The sequence below is a fragment of the Haplochromis burtoni genome, unplaced genomic scaffold (assembly GCF_018398535.1).
Source record: "Haplochromis burtoni strain Fernald_Lab_line unplaced genomic scaffold, NCSU_Asbu1 Contig_102, whole genome shotgun sequence".
In the NCBI taxonomy this organism is placed as follows: Eukaryota; Metazoa; Chordata; class Actinopteri; order Cichliformes; family Cichlidae; genus Haplochromis; species Haplochromis burtoni.
Genome location: NW_024582463.1, coordinates 267,870 through 291,836, shown reverse-complemented (window position 1 = coordinate 291,836; position 23,967 = coordinate 267,870). Strand labels below are relative to the sequence as shown.

The window sequence follows — 23,967 nt, the reverse complement described above, 5'->3', positions numbered from 1 at the left end:
TTATGCAAGATAATTCCTAATTTTATTGGGGGGGTTATATTGGTTGCGTCTGATTATTGGAGGGGTCATAACCCCCCTAACCCACCTGGAAATTACGCCCCTGCATGAATGCCAGCAACCTCCAGCAAACACTCTGTGGACCACTCTCTGGGTTCTGTGTGAATCAGCCTTCAGTAGTTGATTTCACAGCGACCCATGGTTGCCAGATTGGTGCTAAAAGGTCTGAGCAGGAAAACAAACAGAGAACAAACTGAGGGGCTGCAGCAATGGACAAGATAAGCAAAGCTTGTTTTGAAATGTGAATCATGCTGTTACTTTATTACACTCCAAGAATTAGAAATAGGAAGTTGTTAGTAAAGAAAGTTGGTTGAGGTTAAACATTTTGCAGAATTACCCTTTGTGTTTTCTTGCTAAAAGCTAGATAAAAAATGCCACATGCAAATCTTTGTGTAATGTAGGTGGAGCCAGACTTTTAGCTGCTAACTGCAATGAGGTTTCAGAGATATTTTGCAGTATATAGATACTAAAAACATCACTATGACTTTTGAGAAAAGTATGTTAGAAATACTTAAAATTGATCAAGTTTGTATAGACCCAATGTCGAGTTGAGTTTGTCCTAATGCTGCTTTGAATAGTCCAGTTTATAGTAATTTGTGTTGTTCTTTGTGGTTTAGGCTTCGAGGTTCTGGGAAAGCATGCGTTCATCCAGCATAGAAACACACAAACTCAAGAGTAACCGCAGACACAGATATTCAGTAAGCTCTTACTTATCCCAGTGGCTCATGTGGCTGAGTCATTGACAGAGGAATGTCCGGGGCATCACACAGAGCTCCGGTCACCTCTGAGCTACGCTGTCCTTCATCTCTTCAGCATGATCAGCCACATTCTCATCAAAGCGCCGCCACTGTGCGTTTCCTGATCCTATAGTACGCTTCCTCTCCATACGGCAACAATTAGAGGTTCCAGGCAATGTTTCAAAGAAGATTAACTTAACATACCATATTCAGCTAATCTAAATAGAAAGGATAAGGAGTCTTTAAAGGGCTGAAAAATGCCCTGACTGTATTTTGTTATATTTGAATTCAGAGTCGGTTAAAAGCAATGTAATGACTATACTCTTGGGCATTTTAAGGTCAGAGTATTTGAAGAAAAGGAAATGCAATCCAAAATACATGGAATGACTTTCAAATATTTTAGGAAGACTGTTTTGTCATGAAGCTGTGTGGTAATGTTTTTCTTTAAATCCTGGCGCATCAACTGATGAGGTTGGTGAACACACCATTCTCATTTTATTTTATATTTTATGTTATTTTCAGGTGGCAAAGGAAGAATCTGTGTCCAAGGCAACAGTGTGGGAGCAAATGGACCGGCTTGTTCTGAGAGGAGGAATGGCAGTCGGTCGGCCGAGCTGTGCCAAGGACAAGCCTGCCTCTTCAGGTATGCTGCTGCTCTACATGTGTGTGCTATTAGTGATGTTAAACACTGAGTTTAATATTTACAGTAAGAACAGAAATCCTCCGTTTACTCACTGCATATGTGAGTATCTGAAAAGATTTTTTGGCCTGAAACATCTAATATCTACTTGACTTTTCCTCTTGTTTTATTAGGTGGCGAGTTGATGCTTGGTCCCCATGCTCAGCCACTTGCGGTGGTGGAGCCCAGACTAGAATTGTGCGCTGCATGAAGGGTCCCGAGGGCAGGTCAGAAGAGGTAGAGAGTCCAAATTGCCTTGGAGCAGGAAGGAAACCCTCTGATGCAAGGCCGTGCAACCTCCTTCCCTGTGCAAGATGGGCCACAACCTCCTGGGGGCCGGTGAGCCAAGATATTATTGTGCACAAGCTTGTTTTCACAAGGTTTTATCATAAAAACACAGTTTAGACTCAAAACCTTCCCCTAGCAAGAAAATATTTTTGTAATGATAGCTGGGAAATCTGATGAATTCTCCTCTTCCAGTGTCATGGCAGGTGTGTGGGTCCCAGTTTGGCCACACAGCACCGCCATGTCTACTGCCAAGACCCCAATGGTACCAGAGTCCCCCACAGGATGTGCACTGGGCTCCACAGGTAAAGATGGGAATAAGATTAAGAATGTTTAATACTGTTGGTGATATGTGCTATCGACATACATTTAAAAAATCCAGTTATGGTTCATATTACAAAGGAAAAAAAGGCTATTCAGCAGAATACTATTTCAGGTATGTTCATATTTTAGGCCAAGCTCTTTGAGGAATTGCACCGCTGAGGCTTGTGCACTTCAGTGGCTCGTGGGGCCTTGGACACAGTGCACCGCCACGTGCGGACGGCACGGTTTCCAATCACGCCAGGTGACCTGCGTCCACCTTCGGACCAGCAAGGCCTTCCGAGACCGTCACTGCACGTGGAGGCCTCGGCCTGCCAGCTGGCAGCGATGTAACATTTTATCCTGCGGCAGAGGTGAGAAAAAGTTACAGTAATGTCAAGTGTGAGTCGTAAATAAATGTACAACATATTGTGGGTTTTTGCGAATTTTATTTTAGTTTCTATTGCTTAAAAATGTTTGGGTAATTTTTTTTAATTGCAACTTTATGATTTTCTTCTTTTGAGGGGAAGAAATTCTAGAAGGCAGAAATTTAGGAAGTTCAGAATAGATTTTACAATGAGAAGTGCAACTGAAATGCTCTGTGAGCCTGCTTGCAAAAACAGAACACCATACAGTGCCTTCATAGGCAGTCACTGAATCCTCTTATTGCATGTTTTTGATCACATTGACATCTTTGCCTTATTAAAGAATCACACCAATGACGCCTGATGGGTCAAACTTTGTTTTCTCGCAACACAAAATTGTTGCAGTGGTTTTAGTTAAATGCAGTTGCTCACACTCTACCTTCATTTCAACTAAAAAACAAAACAAAAGATGAAAAGACAATCTAGTTGTGTTTGCACTTGAGCCCAGCGCGTAATAAACATAGCTGTGGTTTCATATGATGAGACTTGGCAGTATCTGTCTCTAACTTGTCTGTTGGCACCCCATTACAAAACTGGTGAAGGAAACTTTGCCCGCGGTGCTTAAAGTGCTGAAAAATTGCCTTAAAAAAACCAACAAAAGCCTCTGCTGTGTCAGGTATTTCCAGAAACAATGTGCCGGTTAATTAGAAAAAGCCACAGACCACAGTGAGAGAAAGATTGCCAAATGTTTACGAATTAGAGCACTGGACCTGAAATTTCCAACAATATATCCATAGCTAAGCACTACAGCCCACAGCCGCGACTGTGCATAGTAAAACGTATCCTCTGTATATTCCAGCAGGAGAGTGCCGGGACAGCACGAGGTACTGTGAGAAGGTGCGGCAGCTGGAGCTTTGCCTGCTGCCCCAGTTTAAGAGCCGCTGCTGTTTCTCCTGCCGAAACACCTGAAACGGAGAAGTGAGAACGTTGGTGAAAAATCTGGAAAGGTCAGGGAAGGTGTCACGGAAGTCAAGGAACCTCTATGCCTATCCCAACACCCTCCAATGTCTTCAACGATCGCTCCTGGATTCCCGAGTGCGGAGGAATGTTTGTTTGTCATACCCAAAAGTGACTAAAATCGACTTTTAAGATACCATACGTGGGTTTGAATTCAAAATTATTGCTACGAGAGGAAACCACGTCTGTTAATGAAGGCTTTGGTTTTACTTCTTTATTTTTAATTTAAATCTGAAGTTCGTACAAACAGCTTTTGTGTCCCAAACAGTAGATATATTTCCAGTGTGAGCAGTAGGAACTCTGCGGTTTCATAAAGGGGAACTAAAGCCTTAAAAGCCGTGATTACGGTCATGTCCACATTAACAAAATCTGAGCAACGTAATCTTCAGTTTCAGGTTCCTGAGCAAACGGAAGATCACTATCATGTTCCTCTGAAACACAATCACTCCACGCCAAATTAAGTTTATATGATTGCATTCAAATTTACGAAGTAATGCGATGTTAATAATCGGCCTAAATAGATGACTGACTTCATACCAAGGAATTCTGGGTAAACGCCAAGCTTGTGATAACCACTGGATAGCTCTGTGTTTGTCTTTACTGCTAGGATTTTGATGCTAAGTGAGCTTTTATGAACGTAGCAATGGGTTAAAAAGGGGTAGAAAACTGAAAACCAGCTTGATGCTGCTTAAGTGAGAACGATGACAAAATAAAGCCTAGTATTAAATAACTGGGACACATTTAGTACCAGCCACACTTGGAAAAAAGTTTTCATAAACATAAAATATTAATTTTAAGCAAAATGCAACAAAAATGCATAAAATCAAAGGTTTATTTATTCAAATAATTAATCAGTAAGGGAAATGTGGTCGGTGTAAACTGAATGTATACCATATATCAAGTAACTTGAATTTGACCAGATTACATTAAGTTTATCATTTTACATGTACTTATGTTACAAAATTACATGGAAAGTTTACATTTAATCAAATTAAAGCCAACATTTTGGGCATGAATAGATTTAGCACATGTTGACCATAATAACTGGTCTTTCAAAGCAGCAAGGGAGTCCAATTGCAGTTTTTAGAGGGTAAGACTCAATTTTTATTATTTTTTTTGCATGGGTTGCACTATAGGAGGTGTACGACTGAAGCAAATAATGTTTTGGGAAAAAAAGGATTTTGCACTCAGAACTCATCCAAGTCTTTGTTAAAAACATGGCTTGCAGAGTTAATTTCTTTCTTTTTTTTTTTACGTAGTTTGTAAAGTTGCATTGTTTCAGTATTTTTGTTTTGTGATATTTCTTGAGAAGATATTTGCCAAACGTGTCCCTTTAACCACTCTGTGAAGTTACACACGCTCACACGCAGATCTGATAAAGTTCATCCAGTCCGCCATGTGTCACAGTGTCATATTTACATGTCTGTGAATGTATGATGGGAAGCTTTGCAGTGATCATTACTAATGTGTCGTGTGGACACATTAGTAATGGACTTGGTCTCTGCGTCCTGGGTTCCACAGAGCTTCACTGTCATCAGGTGCAACCCAGCTTTAGCTGAAGACTACTTGGCCCTACGCTGAGATGTGGTTATGTGATATCACAAGAGGAAAATATTGTATCACATGTCATTTTCTTAAGTTATGTAGATATTTGTCATTTAAACTATTTATTTCCATGTGTGTCCCTGAGCAAAGTTTCTGTAAATATTACAGGGGTGGGTCTCTCCTTGCGGCTGATGGTAGTTGATGTGCATGCGATGGGGACCCCCTGCTGGTGACTTGATGTGTTGCTCCCTATCGTTAAATAAAACCAAATACATTCCTTTTTATAATCTGGTTGTTGTGATTGCTCTTCTTTCTTCTATATATATATTTTTTTTTTCATGGGAAAGTCCATATAATGGAGTCAGAGATCAACATTAACAAATCGACATTGATGTCTGTATTACAAATAACAAGAGCAGGAATTTCAACATATAGTAGTGCTGTCATCATGACAAGGGACACTTCCTGTCAGGATCTGACGGCACCCTAACCGGTCGACCTGCCAGTGTGTATATTTGTGTGCGTGTGTATGTGTCTCTCCTATCGCCCTGTCTTCCCCTCCGGCTCCGCTGTGATGCGTTAGGAGGTAACCTAGCAACAGGCTACCTCCGACCCAGAAGTGCTGTCGCCCGGAGCTGCCGCACCTTCAGTCAATCCACCAGCTGCTGCCAATCAACTACCATCTTCAGCAGAAAAAACAAACAAACAAAAAAACATCTTCAGCAGGGCTACTTAATGGTGTGGCTGAGCTACAGACAGCGCTGGAGTATTGCACTAAGCCTGGTAGTGTTTTCGAGTCGCTAATGTTATTGAAGTACTGTCTGATCTTCGTACTCATTTTGCTGTCGTGTGTGTGTTCACCCAGGGATTGACGGAGGATTTACGGACACAAAGGAAGCACTTGGAGGAGAGACGGGCACTACCACGCACGGGCTTACACGGAAGGAAGGACGCACTATCACCATTGTTGCACATTTGAACTGTTGTCACCTTGCTGCACTGTAAATAAACGCACTGTCATTATTTCTGAGCTCCGCGCCTGAGTCCACTCTTTAACAACCGTGACACTTCCCTTTTTATATCTGATATAAACTTGTCTCTCTCTATTTCTCAACTTGGGGAGAGGAACAGCAGTTCACAAGATCCCTGTTGGCGTCAAAAGGAGGAAATTCTTGCCATGATCTGACTATATAACCACGTCATTTTTTGATTCATTCTCAGGACTGTTTTACATTAAATTATGGTGGAAAAGGATTTTCATCATTCCTGTTTGACAGCAGTGAGGGTGCTGCGAGTTTCTCTTGTGGATGAACTAGAAGGACAGGTCGACTCTCTGGTAGAATTCCTAGTGTGCCGGGAAGTGTTCACTCGAGATGATCGCGAGGAAGTGTTATGTCAGCTGGGTCCCCGGATGAGAGTGAGAAAGGTGCTGGATATCCTGGAGTGCAAAGGCGAGGAAGCGGCCAGGATTTTTCTTAATGTTAAAAGTCACTATCAGTACTCCAAAGAAGTGGATCCACCTCAGTCCAGAGGTATGCATTTTCAATTTTAGCCACAGGAATGTCATTGATCAGCAGTGTTGGGCAAGTTACTTTGAAAAAGTAATTAATTATAGTTACTAGTTACTTCTTCAAAAAGAATAACTGAGTTAGTAACTGAGTTACAAGATTCTAAAAGTAATTAATTACTTGAAAAGTAACTATTGCGTTACTTTAAAAAAAAAAAAAAAGTTTAACCCTCTGGGGTCCAGGGTATAATTGGCCATTTTTAACTACTTGTGATTTTCCCTCCACATTTCACCTTTAAAAACTGTTTATTTGCCTTGTTTGGTATCATTCTTTTCAGCACAACCTCACGTGTCTGAATTTACAGTTATGTTTTCATTTTGACATACTGTATTAACACAATTGATCTAAAATCATCAAAAAACAAAATCAGAGTAGAAAAAGTTATATTTTTTTACTGTAACAAAAACAAAGATGTTTAATGAATCATATTTCATAACTTTAAATACAAATATAAATCCTATGCACAAGTTTTGCAAACAACAAATTCATTTGCATCCATTTACCTTTTACCTTGAGTTTTTAAATAACCCTTTCAAACTATTTACAGAACAATCAGCTGTTCTGCATTCAAGAAGATGCCTCACAAATTATTTGTGCCACTCCAAAGAAATAATTTCTGTCCATTATAAAGGAGAACATCACAGCCTGATACCTGCAGGTCTGACAGCAGCAGGTGTATCACTCCTGTTTCTAACCTGGAGACAGCAGTCGCCTCATTGTTCTGACACACAACACAACAACACTGCACACTAACTACACAAGCTACACTACCGTTGATCAGTTCAAGATAAGGTTTTCTCTTAACTTTAGTTGGCAGGGGTGTGTCTGAAAGGGGGAAACAGAATGGTAATTTATACCGCAAGTACAGTCTAGTCAAGCACTGTACTGAAATGTATCCTGTCCTCATCCTATATACCTGTGTATATATATATATTTTTCCAACTATACAAGTACATATGAGTGGAAGTGGAAAATTATACTGAGCTTCTTTTCTTCTACAGAGTACAGCAAAGCGAAACAAAAACACAAAGAAGTCCTGAGGCGCAGGAGTGAGAGCATGCTTTTCTACAACACCCGGCACGGAGAGAAAATTCAGTTTTCCGAACATTATGTCAATCTTCTCTTAGTTGACGGACACCAGGGATTAGAAAATAAAAGGCATGAGGTGCTGACCTTTGGACAGAAGCGACTGTGTCTGCAACAGAAGTCAGCAGTGCATGAGAAAATCACACCAGCTGAACTGTTCTCATGTGCAAAGGCAGTTCGTCCAGTCAGGAAGGTTCTGGTATCGGGGGTGGCTGGAATCGGAAAAACTATCCTGGTGCAAAAGATGTTGTTTGATTTTGGGGGAAACAAGGACCACCTTGCCTTTGACTTCATCATACACATGACCTTCAGAGACTTGAATCTGATTGACGAGCCCACAAGTTTACGAGAGTTGATCTTGCGCAAAAACAGGTACCTTGCTAAAGAACTGGATAACATCTTGGCAAATGACAACAAACTGCTGATCATCCTGGATGGCTTTGATGAGTTCAGACACTACAGGAGCTGCGACGTGGACTCTTTTGTAACTGAACCAGATGAAGATGCTGAGGTTATGGAGGTTATTGGAAGCTTGATGCAGGGTGAACTACTACCAAATGCTTCTGTGTTGCTCACAAGTCGGCCTGCAGCTATCAGCTACATCCCTGTGGGCTGCATTGACCGCTTTGTGCTCATTGCAGGGTTCTCCTTGGCCGAAGTTCAGGACTTCTTTTTTCGTTACTTCCAGGACAGGACCCTTGCTGACCGCATGTTCTCAGTGGTATCTGCAAACGAACTAATGCTGACACTGTGCTACATACCTGCATTTTGCTACATTGTCTGCTGCATCCTCAAAGAGAGCAAAGATCTTTGTGGGGGAAGCCCAAAGACCATGACGGATATTTACGTGCAGTACTTGGTGGCTTTGCTTCGATCTCACACCCAAGCGAGAGCTGAAACATGTCTTCAAGACCAAAGAGCGGGGGCCATCCAGCAGCTGTCTGATACTGTTTTAAAGCTGGGTCGACTTGCCTTCAAAAACCTACTGGAGCATCAAACATTATTTTATAGCAGCGACCGAGAGGTGGCAGCGTTAGAAGGGTCCAGCCTCGTTAGTGCTTTCCTCGACAAGACAATTGCAGAAGAACCTGGGTTCACTGAAGAGGTCTATTCATTTGCTCATCTTACTATTCAAGAGTTCTTTGCTGCAGTTTACTGTGCGGTGACGGATCACCCTTTGCCTGACGCACTTGAGCGCACATCATGTCCCAGAGATGTATCCAACAGTGGACACTTGGACCTTTTCAGCCGCTTCCTCTCTGGAATCCTCTCTGAGCGCAATGCCAGTCTTCTATCTAGGCAGGTGGGGATTTGCTGCCACAAAGAAAAAGCGAACGCATATCGTGAGAAAATCATCAGAGAACTGAGAGCTCTCTGTGAAAGTGGAGCCCACATCCTAAACCATTTGCATTGCTTGTTTGAGCAACAGGACCCCTCGTTAGCACTTGATGTGCAACCAAAGATGCTAAGAGTTAATGTTAGCGATGAAACGCTATCCCAAATGGACTACAATGCTATCAAGTATTTCCTAAACCTCACCGGGGGTAAAATATCAGAGCTGGATCTTACTGGGACTGGAATAAGCTGTGATACACTAAGAGATATTCAACATCTTTTGGGTAGATGTGAGAGTCTTTGGTGAGTTTCAGGTAAAATTCTGTTTCCAAGCTTTGATAGACCCTTCCATGTGGTTGCAACCTTATCAATTGCTTATGGAGCGCCACATATGGAAAGTGCTTGCACAATATGTATTTACTTCTCCATCTCCATCTGTTTAAGGCTTGGAGAAAACAACCTGGATATGGAAGCAGTACAGGTCATTGCTGATGTGTTGAAGGAATCAGAGAATATTGTGTACCTCGGGTAAAGTGTTAGTTAGTTTTACCACATTTTTGGAACAATGTATGACAAAGAATCATCCAGATGATGTCACCCTTTCTGTTCCTCTTAGACTTGGGTGGACAAACATTAGTGACGACGAGCTTCTGGTCCTTGCTTGTGCAATAGGGGTTAAAAAAAAGCTTCAGGAGTTGTGGTAAGAAACTTTTTGAGTTGTTTTATTATCCTGGCACATGATGCTGATGTTTGAGGAAATGGGAGTTTTCCAGTGTCGAGGATGACTGTGACGGTTTGATTTAAGAGTTTTTAAAAGGTCATAGATTACACCTATGTTGTAATAAACTACGCTTATATTTAAAGGCTTTTTTTATGTAAATATGAAAAACCTTTATTGTTCCCCCTGTGATGGAACAGGATGGAAGGCAACCGAGTGAGTTACAGAGGTCTGCTGTCATTAAGCGACTTGATCCCAGATCCTCTGAAAAACGTTGTGTGAGTATTGAATTTTGAATCAAATAATTCAAAACAATACCTCACTAATTTGTATTTTCCTAGAGCTTATCCCCTTTCCCTCTTCCTATAGAGCGATATGGAACGACCTGACTGACAGAGAGCCAGAGTGCATGCAGACCAAGGCCAGCATCACTGTGAATTTCACAGACGATGCTTCGTGGGCAGAGTGGCAGAAATGGGTTTTTAAAAGGTGTGAGGTCAGCAGCAATGAGAAGTTGCTGATGGTACTTCACAAAGTGTGCAACATATCGACCCACCACTTCGAAGCCCAGTGGACGAAGACCTTCTACAGTCAACTTTCACAGCTCATCAAGAGCAGAATTGAGAGCTGTACCGAGGAGGACATGTGCAAGAAGCTGAAAAAGTTTGACAGCTTTTTGGAGCTATGATGAAAAACACTGCCCTTATGTTACAAGCTGTTAATAAATTGTTGGTTTGCATTGTGATTGTTTTTTTGAAGACAATAATAATAATAATATAATAACTGTAATAATCATAAAAATAATTTTTAAAAAGCAATATACCTCTCCCTCCCCTGCAAACAAGTCTCAAAATGGATAAAGGGAAATCATATCAGTTTCATCAATCACAGAAGTAATTTCTTTACTTCTGTTTTCACAGTAGACAATTATGACATCCAGAAGTATAGGGTCATAATGAATGGTAGTTTACACTTCATTACATTCCCCAGAGATTTTTGGTCCGTGTTGACATGATAGCATCACACGGTTGCTGCAGATTTGTTGGCTGTACATCCATGATGTACCCATTCTGCCAAAAGTGCTCTGTTGGATTGAGATCTGGTGACTGTGGGTGTCATTTGAGTACAGTAGACTCATTGTCATGTTCAAGAAACCAGTTTGACAAGATCTGAGATTTTTGACATGAGCCAGCTATGTGAGTGCACTGGAGTCATAATTACCAATGAGCCTCAGTGTGTATGTCAAGAAAATATTCCCTATGCCATTAAAACAGTTGCAAGAGCAGGCTAAGGTGCTTGGAAAGAAAAGCGTCTGGACTTCTTTAAGTTGCTTGGAGAAGTTTCACCTCTCATCCGAGAAGCTTCTTCAGTTCTAAGGTCAAATGGTGGAGAGTCTCACATTTAAGCCCTATGGGAGTGTGCCTCCAAAGAGGATCATTGAACCCCCAATGATCTCTTACCTAATCACACAAGCCAAGGAGTGAAAACGGGTGTAGGTCGCAATCAGCCAAGGAGGATGATTAGGGGGTCGATTCTCCCTCTTGGGGTCCAAACGCTTTTCTTTCCAAGCTCCTTGGACAACAATGACCTGGATGACTGAGGACCTTCACAGACAGTTGAAAAGTGGTTTTTGTGGTCCACATGGATAGGTGGAAAAAAAAGAAAATTAGTGACTGGCCCGTACGGGGATCGAACCCGCGACCTTGGCGTTATTAGCACCACGCTCTAACCAACTGAGCTAACCGGCCAAGTTGTAAAAGGCGACGAAAAAGTACGTATAAAAATGATAGTCACTATGTATTGAAAATTTGTTTTTAGTGATAGACGATTTACTTTCACCTTACGGACTTTGACAGAAATAAACAGGGCAGCATACAAAATAAAACTAAAAAAGTTTCGAAATTTGAAAATTTTGTGGTAGTGAAAATAAAAGAATAAACATGTTAATGTTGAAGAACAGATAGCATAACAAGCATTGCATCCATTATCAATATTATTCTATTTCTAAAAGCCTTTTTACAAATTATTTATTGACATTTTAACATGTGTATAAAGTGATTATTATTATCGTTATTATGCTATTATTTTACTATCAAATACAATGAGTGATTAGGTAGACTGTGCTGTGTTTTTATTATCTTACATTTAGATTCACTAGTTTGCAGAATAAAATGTGGATGTTACAACCTTCGTGTTTGTTGTTTTTTTTACGGTGGAATTATTCACCGGAAGTTGTGTAAGTTGCCGCTCGCTCTTATGACGAATTTACCGTGCGACGTTACTTTGCGAAGCAGCGCCGTTTGCGTGAAGATATCACGCTAGCTGCTGGTTTGTTATTTTTCTGAACTCGGTGTTAGTCTGGACCGTTTTCGCATCTGGAGCACGGTGAGTTATGTGAATCTTTCGGTCTCCTGAACGTTGAGAAAAAATCTGGCGGACTTTAAAAAATTTTGGCATGACGGAAGGTTTTTTTTAAAGTCACCACCCGCGAATTTCCAATTACTAACTTGGACGGCAGTGTTAGCTAACCACCAGTCTGGCAGCAAGGCATTCCCTGTGCACTTAGTAAAGAGCTAAATGCAAAACTAACAGTTTATATGTACGTTTCTTACCAATAATTTTATCAATAAAATGATGGCATTATAAAAGGGGCGTGTTCGATATGGAGTGTGCTATCTGAAAATGGGTCAGAGTGGGCAAAACGTGCAAACAAACCCCACAAATTTAATATAAATATTACTACGAAGCAGGATTTGGAGTTAGCAGCATAATTTATGTCAGTTTGGGGGCAAAAGGGTGGTTTTGATTATTGAAACACTCGTTTAAACTAGTTGGTACTCGCACATCACACCTATTAAGATCATATGGTTGATTATGTATCTCTATAGTTAAATTTAATGTTGTGGCGTTTTGTAACTTGCTGCTGTTATTCTTGTATTTTGCTCGTTTGTGTTGTTGTGTTTGCACATCTCTGTTGCTTGTGGGGCTCGCACACAAGAATTTCACTCGCATGTGCTGTGCCAGTGTGCCTGCACATGTGATGTGACAATAAAAAGTGATTTGTGAGACTCCAGACCTGTCTAAATTTTGGATTAAACCTTTCACAGCAGCATTGGCCCTGAACAGGCACAAGGTAGATCAGAAAAACCTGAATGGACTTTTCCAACTCCTAGCCTTCATCTTGGTATCTCTTAGCATGGCTGTTGTTTGATATATGTTGAACTTGCCTTTTAGTACAGGCTCTAATCTCATAACAACACAAGCGTCTTTGTTGCAGTCCTGCCCCCGAGATGATTAACTCAGAGAGGGGAGCTACCAATGCTGCGGCAGCAGAGCCCAGCGACAAGAAGGAGATGGAAAAGAAGAAGAGGTCCCGAGTCAAACAGCTGCTCAGTGAGGTGAAGAAGCAAGTGGAATTCTGGTTTGGCGACGTCAACCTGAGCAAGGACCGCTTTCTGAAAAAGCTCATGGAGGAATCTGACCGTGGATGTAAGAAGCTATCAATACTTTATACGTTTCACTGACTCTTTTTGACTTGGGAACAGCCTTAAACTTGTTACCACACATTATTTCTTATAGATGTTGATATATCTGTGTTGGCAAGCTTCAATCGAATGAAGCAGCTGACAACTGACACAAAGCTCATTGCCAGGGCGCTAAAGAATTCATCTGTAGTTGAGGTAAAGTAAATTTTCATTTTGTTAATGCTTTATAACTTGCTATTTTACAGTATTTGCATAATATAGAATCATTTAAAGGTGTGTGTGTGTGTGTGTGTGTGTGTGTGTGTGTGTGTGTGTGTGTGTGTGTGTGTGTGTGTGTTTCAGCTCAACCTCGAGGGAACTAAAGTAAGGCGTCAGCTTCCAATTGGGGAACTACCGAATGATGTGGACGGCCGCACAGTTTACGTGGTAAAAAAAAGAAAAAGTCCTCTGCTGTCTGTTTGATATGTTTGCTTTTCACGTGAATTTTAATACTTTCCATTGTTTTAATTATCACCAATTAAAGAGAGCAGAAACGATTCTATACATTACACCTGAACGCAACATTTCTCTATGATAATAATGTGATGTAACGTCTATAATGTGATAATGTGGTCGCCTTAGGCACACGGCTGTGACTACGCCCCACCTGCCTGTCATTCACATTTTCTATAACCCCGATTCCAAAAGAGTTGGGACGTTGTTTAAAATGTAAATAAAACCAGATTGACAGCAAAAGGTCTCATAAAAGTCAGGACAGGGTCATGTTTCCCAGAGGGTAGCATCCCCTCTTCTTTTAACGGTCTGTGAACATCTGGATACTGAGGAGACCAGCTGCAGTACTTTTGGTAGAGGGCTGAAGATCACAGGCATTCAAATAATGGTTTTCATCCTTTTCCTCTCACACACTGTCCCAACATTTTTGGAATCGGGGTTGTACCAAGTTGCAGCCAAGCAAAAGAAAGTCTTTAAAAAGAGAGGATAAGGTGCTTGGTGCATCCACTCTTTGTTTCAGTCAGGACCAAGTATTAGAACAGCATCATCTTCTCCCTGTTGTTCGCCTGCTCTAAAATCTTCTTGGATCCCAAACTAATGATTCTTTCTTCTTCTCTTTTTCTAAGGAACTTTTGCCAAAGGATGTGACACACAGCTGGATAGAAAGAGTGTTCACAAAATGTGGAAATGTGGTTTATGTCAGCATCCCCAGATACAAGTCCTCCGGGGACTCCAAGGGTTTTGCCTTTGTCGAGTTTGAGAAAGAGGAGCAAGCACAGAAAGCTATAGAGGTGAGAACTCAGTGGGAATATTTCCACAGCTAGGATGTCGTTGACGTTAACGTGGTGTTTGGTTTTGGCTGGAACAAAAGATCATGGAAGAATTTGATCTTTCAAACAGATGCTGAACAATCCTCCTGAAGATGCTCCCAGGAAACCAGGGATTTTCCCCAAGACGTTGCACAGGAAGCCAATTTCTCTCTCGGCTGACAATCCAGCATCTCGGATAGGTGATTTTATTTGGCACCGTTGCAATATTGAAGTAAAGGATAGCGCTGCAAAGTGTATTTATCCTGGCTTCTTTACATCCATGTGCTGCAGGTGAAGAAGAAGAGAAGAAGAAGCGAAAGAAGAAGAAAAGGAAAGAAGGTGCCACTGCACAGGCGCCCGCAGAGGAAGTCAAAGAGCAGGCGATGGAAGCGGAGGCGGCTGAGCAAAAGAAAGATTTTGACCCAGAGGCCACCAGCGCTCACAAGACACCAAGCAAACTGTCAGAGAAGAAAAGACGGCGGTCACATACGGCGGAGGGATCGGAGAGCGATGTACCATCGAAGATAAGAAAAACCAGCGAAAGTGAAGGTGGGGAGAGGGAGAAAGACGGAGCACGGAGTAGTAAGTCGTCTCTAATCCACCAGTGTAAAAAAAAGAAAACTACAAAAAGATCTAAATGGGACAGCTGTTTGTCATTTTACCTCCTCATTGTTCCTCATTTTTAAGGTCAAATTTAAGTCTTTTTACACCCAAACCACAAAGCTGGTTGTTGTGTTAACGCTGTCCTTCCCCTCATAGAGTCGCCCACTCACAGGGACGCACAGCAGGCCGTTGAGAAGGGCAAAGAAAACAGAGACGACTCAACAGTTAAAGCAAAAAGGAAGAGAAAAAAGAAGCACAAAGAGAAACTGAAAATTGGGGAAGAAGTGATTCCACTCCGGGTGCTTTCAAAGTACGAACCTGCATCCCTTGTTCTAACGAGTTAATACAATTGTAAAAGGTTTTATAACTAGCAAACTGAACCCACTCTGTCGGCCGTGTTTGTTCCTTCTTTTTCCACATCAAGGAAAGACTGGCTTGGATTAAAGCAGGAGTACCTGACCTTGCAGAAAAGCAGTATGTCAGCCCTGAAGAAGTGCATGACTAAAATAAATGACAAGGAGCACAAGATGATGGAGACAGATGGTGACCCTCGGGATGCAAATGGTGAGTTCTCTTCCAAACCTCACTCATAGGCCTCTAACTTTAAAATGTTTCCCCCATCCTCCTTTATAATTCCCACATATCTCTTTTTCTGTATCCACAGGTAAGTTGAGAAAGCACCACAATAATAATGAGAATCCCATAAACTTTCCAATGTTGCGTGTCTCATTAAACTTGGCATTAGCTGGGGTGGCATTTGCAGTAAGTGGGCAAGTGCTGAAATTTCCATGTGTTGAAAACAGAAGTGTATGATAAAACAGGAAACAACGATGCTGAACTGACAAAGATTTTGGCCTGGATTTTTGGGAAAGTGTTTTAAAATAATTTAAAGAAAATTTTCACTCGACATTCGTCAACATCGCACCAGAAATCACACAGCTTTACTCTGACAAGGACAGATTGCACTGTTCAGCTGCTCATTAACACAATTATCCAATCAGCCAATCACATGGCAGTAACTCAGTGCATGCATTCATGCAAACATGACCGTGCTGAAGTTCAAACTGAGCATCACGATAATGAGGAAGAAAGGTGATGTGAGTGAGTTTGAATGTGGCGTGGTTGTTGGTGTCATAGGGCGGGTCTTAGTTTTCAAGAAACGGTTCATCTGCTGGGAGTTTCCCACACAGCTATTTCGAGGGTTTACACAGGATGGTGTAAAGAAAGGAAAAGGAAAGGGAAAAAAATCCAGTGAACGGCGGGGATACTCAGGAGAGAGAGGCCAGACTTCAAGTTTGCTGGAAGTAGGGACGTTCCTGGTAACTAATTTCTTAGTCGACTAAACGAGGAAAAAAGAAATGAGACTAACAGTCTAGTTTAAAACAAAGAAACACTTAGCTATCAAGTGAAATTTTAGGACCTTCTAATGGATAATAGCAAAAAAGTGTCCAAACAAAGGCATTTGAAGCCTTTAATCACAACAGTGAATTCTATTATGGATACTGTGTTCTATTCTAACAGGATAATGAAAAAGAAAAAAAACCTGATTGTAAATGTATGAAAATGTGTTACTTACAAAATATATTCAAGTATTATTAAAATATGCCAAATTAACAGCTGAAAAATAACAAATTGTTCTGCAATTCATAACAATCATTTCAATAAAAGTTCAAATATAAAGCAATAACAAAATGATTTGATGACAACATCTCTATTAAGCAGAGAAGTCCAAACCTCCCTGTGCCCAGCCACCTCCTTCAGCTGATCTGAGGGAACACTGGGACAAGAGATGTAATCTCTCCAGTGTGTTGTGGGCCTCCTCCTGGTAGGACAGGCCCAGAATACCTCACCCAGGAGGCGCCCACCTCAACTGGCTCCTTTGGATGTGGAGGAGTAGTGGTTCACCTCTGAGCATCTCTCAAGCTAATTTCTTTAGCTTGATAATATCATTCTGCATTTTTGCATAACATTGTTGGGCGCTGCAGCTCCACCTGGTGGCAGATGAGTGCATAACATTTTGGACACAACGGCTTCCCGGGACTGGACATCAAATAAATGTTAAACATTAGATTAAAAGACTAGTCATAATAGAGATTAGTCACACTCACAATCTCTAGTAGGAAGGTGACAGTAACTCATCATAGCTGAGGTGTGCAGAAGAGCACCCCTGAATGCACCACACGTGGAGACTTTAAGTAGATGTTTTGAGGGCAGAATTGGGTCCAAACCAGTACTAGAAACATGTACCTAATATAGTGGCCAGTTTGTGTATATTAACAAGCTGCCAGAATCTGGGTGAAGCTTATTGAAATGTATATCTCATTTATCTTAGAACTATATACATTTACAGCTTTCAGCATGTTGGAATTCAGCACTAAAACCTATGAAATTTAACTGATTTGTGTTTTTGCCTTTTGTCTAGTTGATGAGAATAACAAAAGTGAAAAGGCAGCTAAGCAAGGACCTCAGTTTGTCAGTGGGGTCATCGTGAAGATTACAGACAACAAGCCGCTACCAGGGAGGAAAATAATCAAGGTACTTTCTTTTGTAGCTTTGCATGATTCAGAGTTCAAAGTAATCCTTCTTTGTTTTAACACATGGTGTGGTGCAGCCCCACAGTTCAGTTGTGTATCCACATTACACAATGATTCCCGTAACCCCGCTAAAGAATGACACTGTGTGTGTAGGACGCGCTGTGTAAAATTTCTCCAGTGGCCTATGTTGACATCTTGGAAGGAGACGCTGAGGGACACATCCGCTTTCACAGCCCAGAGGAAGCGAGAGCAGTCAGCGACGTCAGAGCAGAGCTGCAGAAAGAGCATAGCTGGAAGCTGGAGATCCTCACAGGTGTGAATTTTATTTCTTTATTTTCTCTGAAACCTTTTAAAAATTGTATTTTGTATGGATTTCATAACTGATGATGGAGAAAATGCTCTGTCGGGCCATCAGGCTTCTGTGTTTTTTAACCAAAGATTTGATAAAACTGTGAAAGGCGTCCTTTAATGAATTTCTCTGTTTCTTTCTTTATTTTTAAAGGTGACCATGAACAAAGGTACTGGCAGAAGATCCTCGTGGACCGCCAGGTCAAATTGAATCGTCCAAGGGAAAAGAAGCGGGGTACAGAAAAGGTGAGCTCTACCTTACAATGTGAAATACTCAAATCTGCATACATGCTGCAGTGTGCATCAGTGCATCTGTGATTATTTATTACATTATGTGTATAAACAACTTTAAACACGCACACAAAGCTGACTTTCTTTGTCAGTGTTGCAGCTAAATGCTGCACCTTCATGTTTTATACTCACAGGACAAAAAAAAGTCACTAATGCCTGGAATTATTTTATCACGTTAGCGCACCCATTCATACATACGCCTCCCTGTTGTCTATCTGCTATCTGCTATCTCATCTCATTTTTAATTTCCTGTCACATTTTCAGCTCATATCCAAAGCCGAAAAGATCATCATCGCCCGCGCCAAGGAGGCTAATAAGCACATCCACTTCGATGACGACTGACAGCTACTGAAATGAGTTTTTAACAGCCGAGCGAGGCTCTACTCTGTAAACTTAACATGATGTCATTTAAAGAGGACCGCTGATGTTGGTGTGTACCTGGAAGAAAGTGAACAGACCCTCATAAAGAAGATTAAAGGAATAGCCTTTAGCTTTGTTGTTGTTTGTTTTAGTTTAGTTTTTTTCTGGCACTGGAGCAGGTAATGTCATGTGGAATACAGACATTTTGGCACCATACTTTTAATTGATGGACTTTAAAAAGAGAAAAAGATTCTGTATAGATGTAAATATAACTGAGTTGGAAGTTCTCTCAGTTAAGACATTGCCTTGTGTTATTTTTTAATAAAATGTCATTTCATGATTACAGCATTTTGTGGTGTATTCACAATATAGTTTTGGAAAGTGCTCCTGAGGTTTGTATGAAACACATGGAGGTCATTTCAGCAGATTGGATTACTTCTTACTGAAACAGTGACTGATTTTAAAAAAGTGTACACACCTTTTATTATCTGGAGGAAGTCCACATCTGTCTGTCTAAACCTGTTTCCCATTAAGTGCCTCTCACTTTCAAGATTACATAAGAGTGAAATTGAGACGCTTACAAGTATAAAAATAGCTGATGTTACACAATCTCCCCATTCATGGCTTTTTTTTTTTTCTTTTTTTATTGCTGTAGAAGTAGAAACTACCTGAGGTAATAATGTGGCGAGACCACACCTTATCAGCCACCTTAGTTTCTGTCAGAAACCATGCAGCTGATTATTTGGTTGCTATGGTCTATACAGCTGTCGCCATCAGGCGAAGTCCCTCCTCGGTCCAAATTTCTGTACCAGTACATCTTGGATTCTCCGTTCTCTGTGGAGCATTTGAAGCTAGAAAGCACTTCAGTGTCTGTAGGACTCTGTGGTTTCTGTGTGGCACCTCTGGAGGAATTACAGGCTGAGGCCTTGTGTATTTTGGGGTGTTGTCTCAAAGTCTTTGGGCTGGCTTTGCTGTCGTCAGGAGATTTAGGTTTGCCCACTGACATGGTGGTTCTCACAGTGGTGAAGCTTTCCGGCGAATGCCAGACTCTGTAGTCGTCCGTCACGGTACTCGCTGCATGGCAGTGGACGTCATTTATCTCGAGGGCTGGCAGGTTTTTCACCTGGCAGTGAATGCTGTGGTCTCCTGGTGAAGAGAAATCTTTGGTGTGGCCCTGAAACTTGGTTTCAAGGGAACAACTGTTGAACCTCTCAAAACAATCACTGCCTTTGTCAAGGTCTTGGTGTGTAGACCAAGCCTGCTTTGGCTTGAAGACCAGTCTCGGCTCCAGCGGGAAGTCCTTGCTGCTTTGGTTAGAGTGCTTCAGTTTGAATGGTCTGGGGTTTGTTGGGTGGGGGATGTAATCCGATTTATAGGTGGTGGTGTTTGCAATGTGTTCTGGTTCCTTCGCCAGTGCGAGCATGTTGCCTAATCCATGCTTGACTGTCAAACCGCCTTTCAGGATGATTGGCTGGCGCTTGCTGCCCTCCCAATGTTTAAAATCATCTGAGGGGAAAAAACAAAGCGGATTTAACTCAGGATGCAAATTTTGCCATATTCCTTGATATCTCACAGTAATATTCTTGAAGTTGCTTACTTTGATAGGCGCTCTGGTAGTCAGTCCTGGATGGTGTCTGGTTTGCAGGACTGAGTGGGCCTTTGCATCGTCTGTAGTCTGGCTCTGGTGGCTGTGGGACCTTTGGTGGCTTTTTTATCCATTTTTGCTGAATGTAAAATGATCTGAAACACACGACATACGATGAGCAGACCAACACATTTTTACTTCATGAATGATAGAAAACGAGAAAGATGCCACACCAACAACTTGTTTTCCTATTACCATTAATCAGCTGATTTCAGAGCAAAGATTACACAGTAGTCTTTGTTTTTTTGTGCACTGAAATGTTGTCATGGCCAGTTCAGTCTTATTTAGCTGAGAAACCATCCATCAGTTGCTGTTTGCACGTGGGCAGAGCGCCAGCCAGGTTTATCCCACTGTCCAAAATTGAAATCTCTCTTTCCTCAGCTAACTAAAATCTAATGACATTATAAAGGGAAAAGAAAATACCTCAAAGAGGTAATCTCATGACTTGTCCCCTTCAGCGGATGGTAAGGGATCTTCTTTGTTGCTGTTGTCACGATTGCTACATAACAGGCGGGAGGAAGGAACCTCTCCTGGTACTCTGTGGTCATGGAGGTCTTTGTTTGGGGTTTCAGAGAGTGCTTCCTGGAAAGTTTATGGAGTGCATCATCACTTTAAAGGGGATCTATTTTTGCCGTTCATGTATTAGTTTCAAATAATGGTAACACACATGACAAAATAGTCCTTGTGAGGCATCAGTTTAGGATGCTTGCTGCTCTAAACGCCCACTTTCATGCCCTTTTTTCTTTATTCTTGGCTCTGTAGTGTCAGTGACAAAAATAATCCTAATATAGCCATCACAGGCACATAACTCAGGCTGTGAGCACAGCACCTCCACCCACCTGCTGTTCAGACCTTCTGGTTACGGAGGCTGCCAATCAGAAAATGGCTTAAAGGGAGAGGGGCTGCAAAATGTTTTGGGTTTTTTTTGTTTTTTTTCACAGCCTGCATCAAGTAGAGGTGGGTAGATCAATCTTAATATCGATAGTATTGATACCAGTGGTGATATTGGTATTGGATCAATACTAATGTGACAGATCAGTACTTTTCTATCCTCTAAGTTCAGTATGCAGCAAAAATAGACCTTAAACATACACTAAGAAAAATGTCTGAGCCTTTTTGTATTGGCTGCTACATCTATTTTACTTATAGCCTATAGCACATTTAAACAACAGAAATTAATCAAAAGTGATTTAGAGACAAACCCATTTACACCTCAAGTCTTTAAAAACAAACAAAAAACAAAAGCGGTTTCTAAATAGATGAAACACTGAAATGATAAGAATAATAATGATCTTTTAAGTAAAAATCAGTGATTTAGTAGTCATTAAAATGTGTTCAGATTTTGCAAATTTATGACTTTTAATGTTATAAATCACATAATCCAACATAATGTGCCTTTTTAAAAATATCGGTAATGGTATAGGTAATACTTGCCCTGTATGTACTTTTGTATTGAATTGATACAAAAATCTGCGGTATGGCACAACAATGATATCAAGGTTCAGATAATTAAAGATTTGTATTTAAATGTAGTTTAACTCAACTTTAATTTCAAAAAAGCAAAATAACGGTTTTTTGGGTTTGTTTTTTTTTTAGGTTTTCGGCGGTGGAGTTAGCACCGCCAGTCCAAATCCCTCATAGCATTTTTAACTGAAAAGAGTGTATCCTATAGCATAAAGTCTGCTCACACCTCTTTTGGTGACACACAACTAACTACAAATGCTTCGTGTCCGTGTATCTGCATGCCAGCACATTCCATTAAAATTCAGTGAAATTTGAAAAAACACACGCAGAAACAAGCTAGCTCTTTCCGCTTTCGCATAAAACTGCCGAGTTTCCAACGAAAGAAAATATCTCTCTCTCTCTCTCTCTCACGCACACACGCGCACACACACACACACACACACACGCGCACACACACAACTGAGCTCACTTTATCTGCGCAGCTGGCTGCTCGTTGGTCTGCTGTCTGGCAGTTTTCAGGAGCATTTCTGCACCCTGGCTGGTTCTCGGCATCCCGCAGCTCCGACTTGTGGCAGTCCCGCTCTGTGGTCGCTGCAGGCCTAAAACATATGAATAATTGACGGCGTGAACATGGGACGCGTGCTGAACGAGAGTGGCTCGCGGCTAAAAATAAACATCGGTGGATTCGTGTGTGATGCGGGCCGGTTGTCATGGCGAGGACGCAGGCTGTGAAGATGCGCGCGTGCAGCGAGACTCGAAACCTTTGCTCGAAGCGCTGTGTGCATGTCACCCGTGGATTTCTCTTTGCAACGTCACGCGGACTCCCATCTGTCACTTTGTAACTGCTTTGAGGGCATTTCTTTCTCCCCACTCCCTCCCACACCCTGCCCTAAAAAGCATAAAAGCATGTACACGTGCACCAACAACTACATATAAGTTGGAGTGGTCTGAAACAAACCGTGACCTCCCCGTGTGACCTATCCACAGTGTATGGTCCTGAGCACACGTCTTAACAATTAGGTCTTGAATTCGTCAGATCTGGTGTAATGCTATGATCCCTCACTAGATGGCGCCCGCACATAAAAAAAGACCCATGACTCACAATTTACTTCACTTCTTAGTCTTTCTTGAGACCAAGAATCAAATAAATTAGTTCATCCGTAATAAAAACTCTAAATGGTAAATGGATTAGTGCTTATATGACACCTTTTCTATTCTTTTACTCATAGCGCTTTTTAGAACATGACTCATTCATGTACCTTTTTCTAGTGCTTTCTATCTAACATTCGGACACTAGTGGATGCATCTGAGAGCAACCCAGGGTTCAATATCTTGCCCAAGGATACTTTGACATACAGACAACAGTAGACAGAGATCAAAACATCAACCTTACAATTACATAAGTGACCTGCTCTTCTTTCTCCAGAGTCACAGGACCAAGTAAAACTACTTGTTTCCGTTTGGTGCTAGATACGATGAGCGCATAAACAAAAAGAATATATACATATATATATACATATATATATATATATATATATACCCATGAGACCTATTTGCACTATTTTTCCAGTCTTCTGTTGTCCAATTTTGGTGAGCTTGTGCAAATTGTAGCCTCTGTTTCTTCTCAAATATTATGGTTTTGAGTCCCATCTGGTTTGCTGACAGCAGCACCCATCTGCTTCATGTTTTGACACATTGTGCACTCACAGATGCTCTTCCGCGTACCTTGGTTGTAACGATTGCTTATTTGAGTTTCTGTTGTCTTCTTGTCAGCTCAAAGCACATTCTGAAACACCACCAACAATGGCACATTCAAAGTCACTAAAATTCAGCTGAATTTCAGCGGGTCATCTTAACCCTGTCTATGTGTCTACTTGTACTGAGTTGCTGCCATGTGACTGGCTGATTAGATATTGGTGAAGGAGCAGGTGAACATGTGTACCCAGTGAAGCGGTCGGCGAGTGCACATTGGATATCTGAGGAAATACTGGCCACGTCTGGTTTCAGGTGACTGTGTCGGGTCAAATTCAGAATAATAATACAACAGCATTCAGCAGTAGCTTTGCTGTAACACTGAACATCTTGTCTTCTAGAATTACACCTGATCCATTTGTGTGGCCACAGTCCTTCCACAGATATTCTTTTTAGATTAAATAAACTGTTTTTTATTCATTTCATTTTATTAATCCTTGAAAAAAACAAAAAACAAAGGAAACCTCATTTACGCTGATGTTTAATTTGATG

At 41.3% G+C, this 23,967-nt stretch overlaps 4 protein-coding genes and 1 non-coding gene across 8 annotated transcripts; 3 read left to right on the top strand and 2 right to left on the bottom strand.

Moving 5' to 3' along the window:
• Positions 1-69: 69 nt before the first annotated feature.
• On the top strand, positions 70-5,272 carry LOC121811893 (ADAMTS-like protein 1). Its single transcript, XM_042223114.1, has 5 exons — positions 70-1,437; positions 1,608-1,812; positions 1,954-2,063; positions 2,212-2,432; positions 3,283-5,272. The coding sequence occupies exons 1-5, from the start codon at positions 1,304-1,306 to the stop codon at positions 3,390-3,392; spliced, it is 780 nt and encodes a 259-aa protein (XP_042079048.1). The 5' UTR covers positions 70-1,303; the 3' UTR covers positions 3,393-5,272.
• A 44-nt stretch (positions 5,273-5,316) lies between these two features.
• On the top strand, positions 5,317-11,841 carry LOC102298963 (NACHT, LRR and PYD domains-containing protein 3). Its single transcript, XM_005927770.3, has 7 exons — positions 5,317-5,768; positions 5,851-6,517; positions 7,555-9,277; positions 9,419-9,502; positions 9,591-9,674; positions 9,893-9,970; positions 10,062-11,841. Exons 2-7 carry the CDS (start codon positions 6,226-6,228, stop codon positions 10,378-10,380), a joined length of 2,580 nt encoding a protein of 859 aa, XP_005927832.2. The 5' UTR covers positions 5,317-5,768; positions 5,851-6,225; the 3' UTR covers positions 10,381-11,841.
• Positions 11,367-11,440, bottom strand: trnai-aau. Its single transcript has one exon. It is a non-coding gene; the product is annotated as a tRNA-Ile (tRNA).
• A 95-nt stretch (positions 11,842-11,936) lies between the features above and the next one.
• Positions 11,937-18,955, top strand: larp7 (La ribonucleoprotein 7, transcriptional regulator). Of its 2 annotated transcripts, none has more exons than XM_005927690.3 (13): positions 11,937-12,077; positions 12,970-13,181; positions 13,272-13,372; positions 13,520-13,603; positions 14,296-14,460; positions 14,570-14,678; positions 14,770-15,027; positions 15,238-15,391; positions 15,506-15,645; positions 17,504-17,616; positions 17,769-17,928; positions 18,118-18,209; positions 18,519-18,955. In XM_005927690.3, the coding sequence occupies exons 2-13, from the start codon at positions 12,983-12,985 to the stop codon at positions 18,594-18,596; spliced, it is 1,653 nt and encodes a 550-aa protein (XP_005927752.1). In that variant the 5' UTR covers positions 11,937-12,077; positions 12,970-12,982; the 3' UTR covers positions 18,597-18,955. The 2 variants fall into 2 exon arrangements, with proteins under 2 accessions (XP_005927752.1, XP_014190776.1); XM_014335290.2 differs by having other exon boundaries at positions 11,938-12,077; positions 14,770-15,060.
• A 116-nt stretch (positions 18,956-19,071) lies between these two features.
• Positions 19,072-22,510, bottom strand: LOC102301528. Of its 3 annotated transcripts, none has more exons than XM_005927691.3 (4): positions 22,193-22,510; positions 20,683-20,841; positions 20,212-20,354; positions 19,072-20,120 (listed from the first exon to the last, which is right to left on the bottom strand). In XM_005927691.3, the coding sequence occupies exons 1-4, from the start codon at positions 22,273-22,275 to the stop codon at positions 19,324-19,326; spliced, it is 1,182 nt and encodes a 393-aa protein (XP_005927753.1). In that variant the 5' UTR covers positions 22,276-22,510; the 3' UTR covers positions 19,072-19,323. The 3 variants fall into 3 exon arrangements, with proteins under 3 accessions (XP_005927753.1, XP_042079047.1, XP_005927756.1); XM_042223113.1 differs by lacking the exon at positions 22,193-22,510 and adding an exon at positions 21,950-22,061; XM_005927694.3 differs by lacking the exon at positions 20,683-20,841 and having other exon boundaries at positions 22,193-22,494.
• Between the last annotated feature and the right edge of the window lie 1,457 nt (positions 22,511-23,967).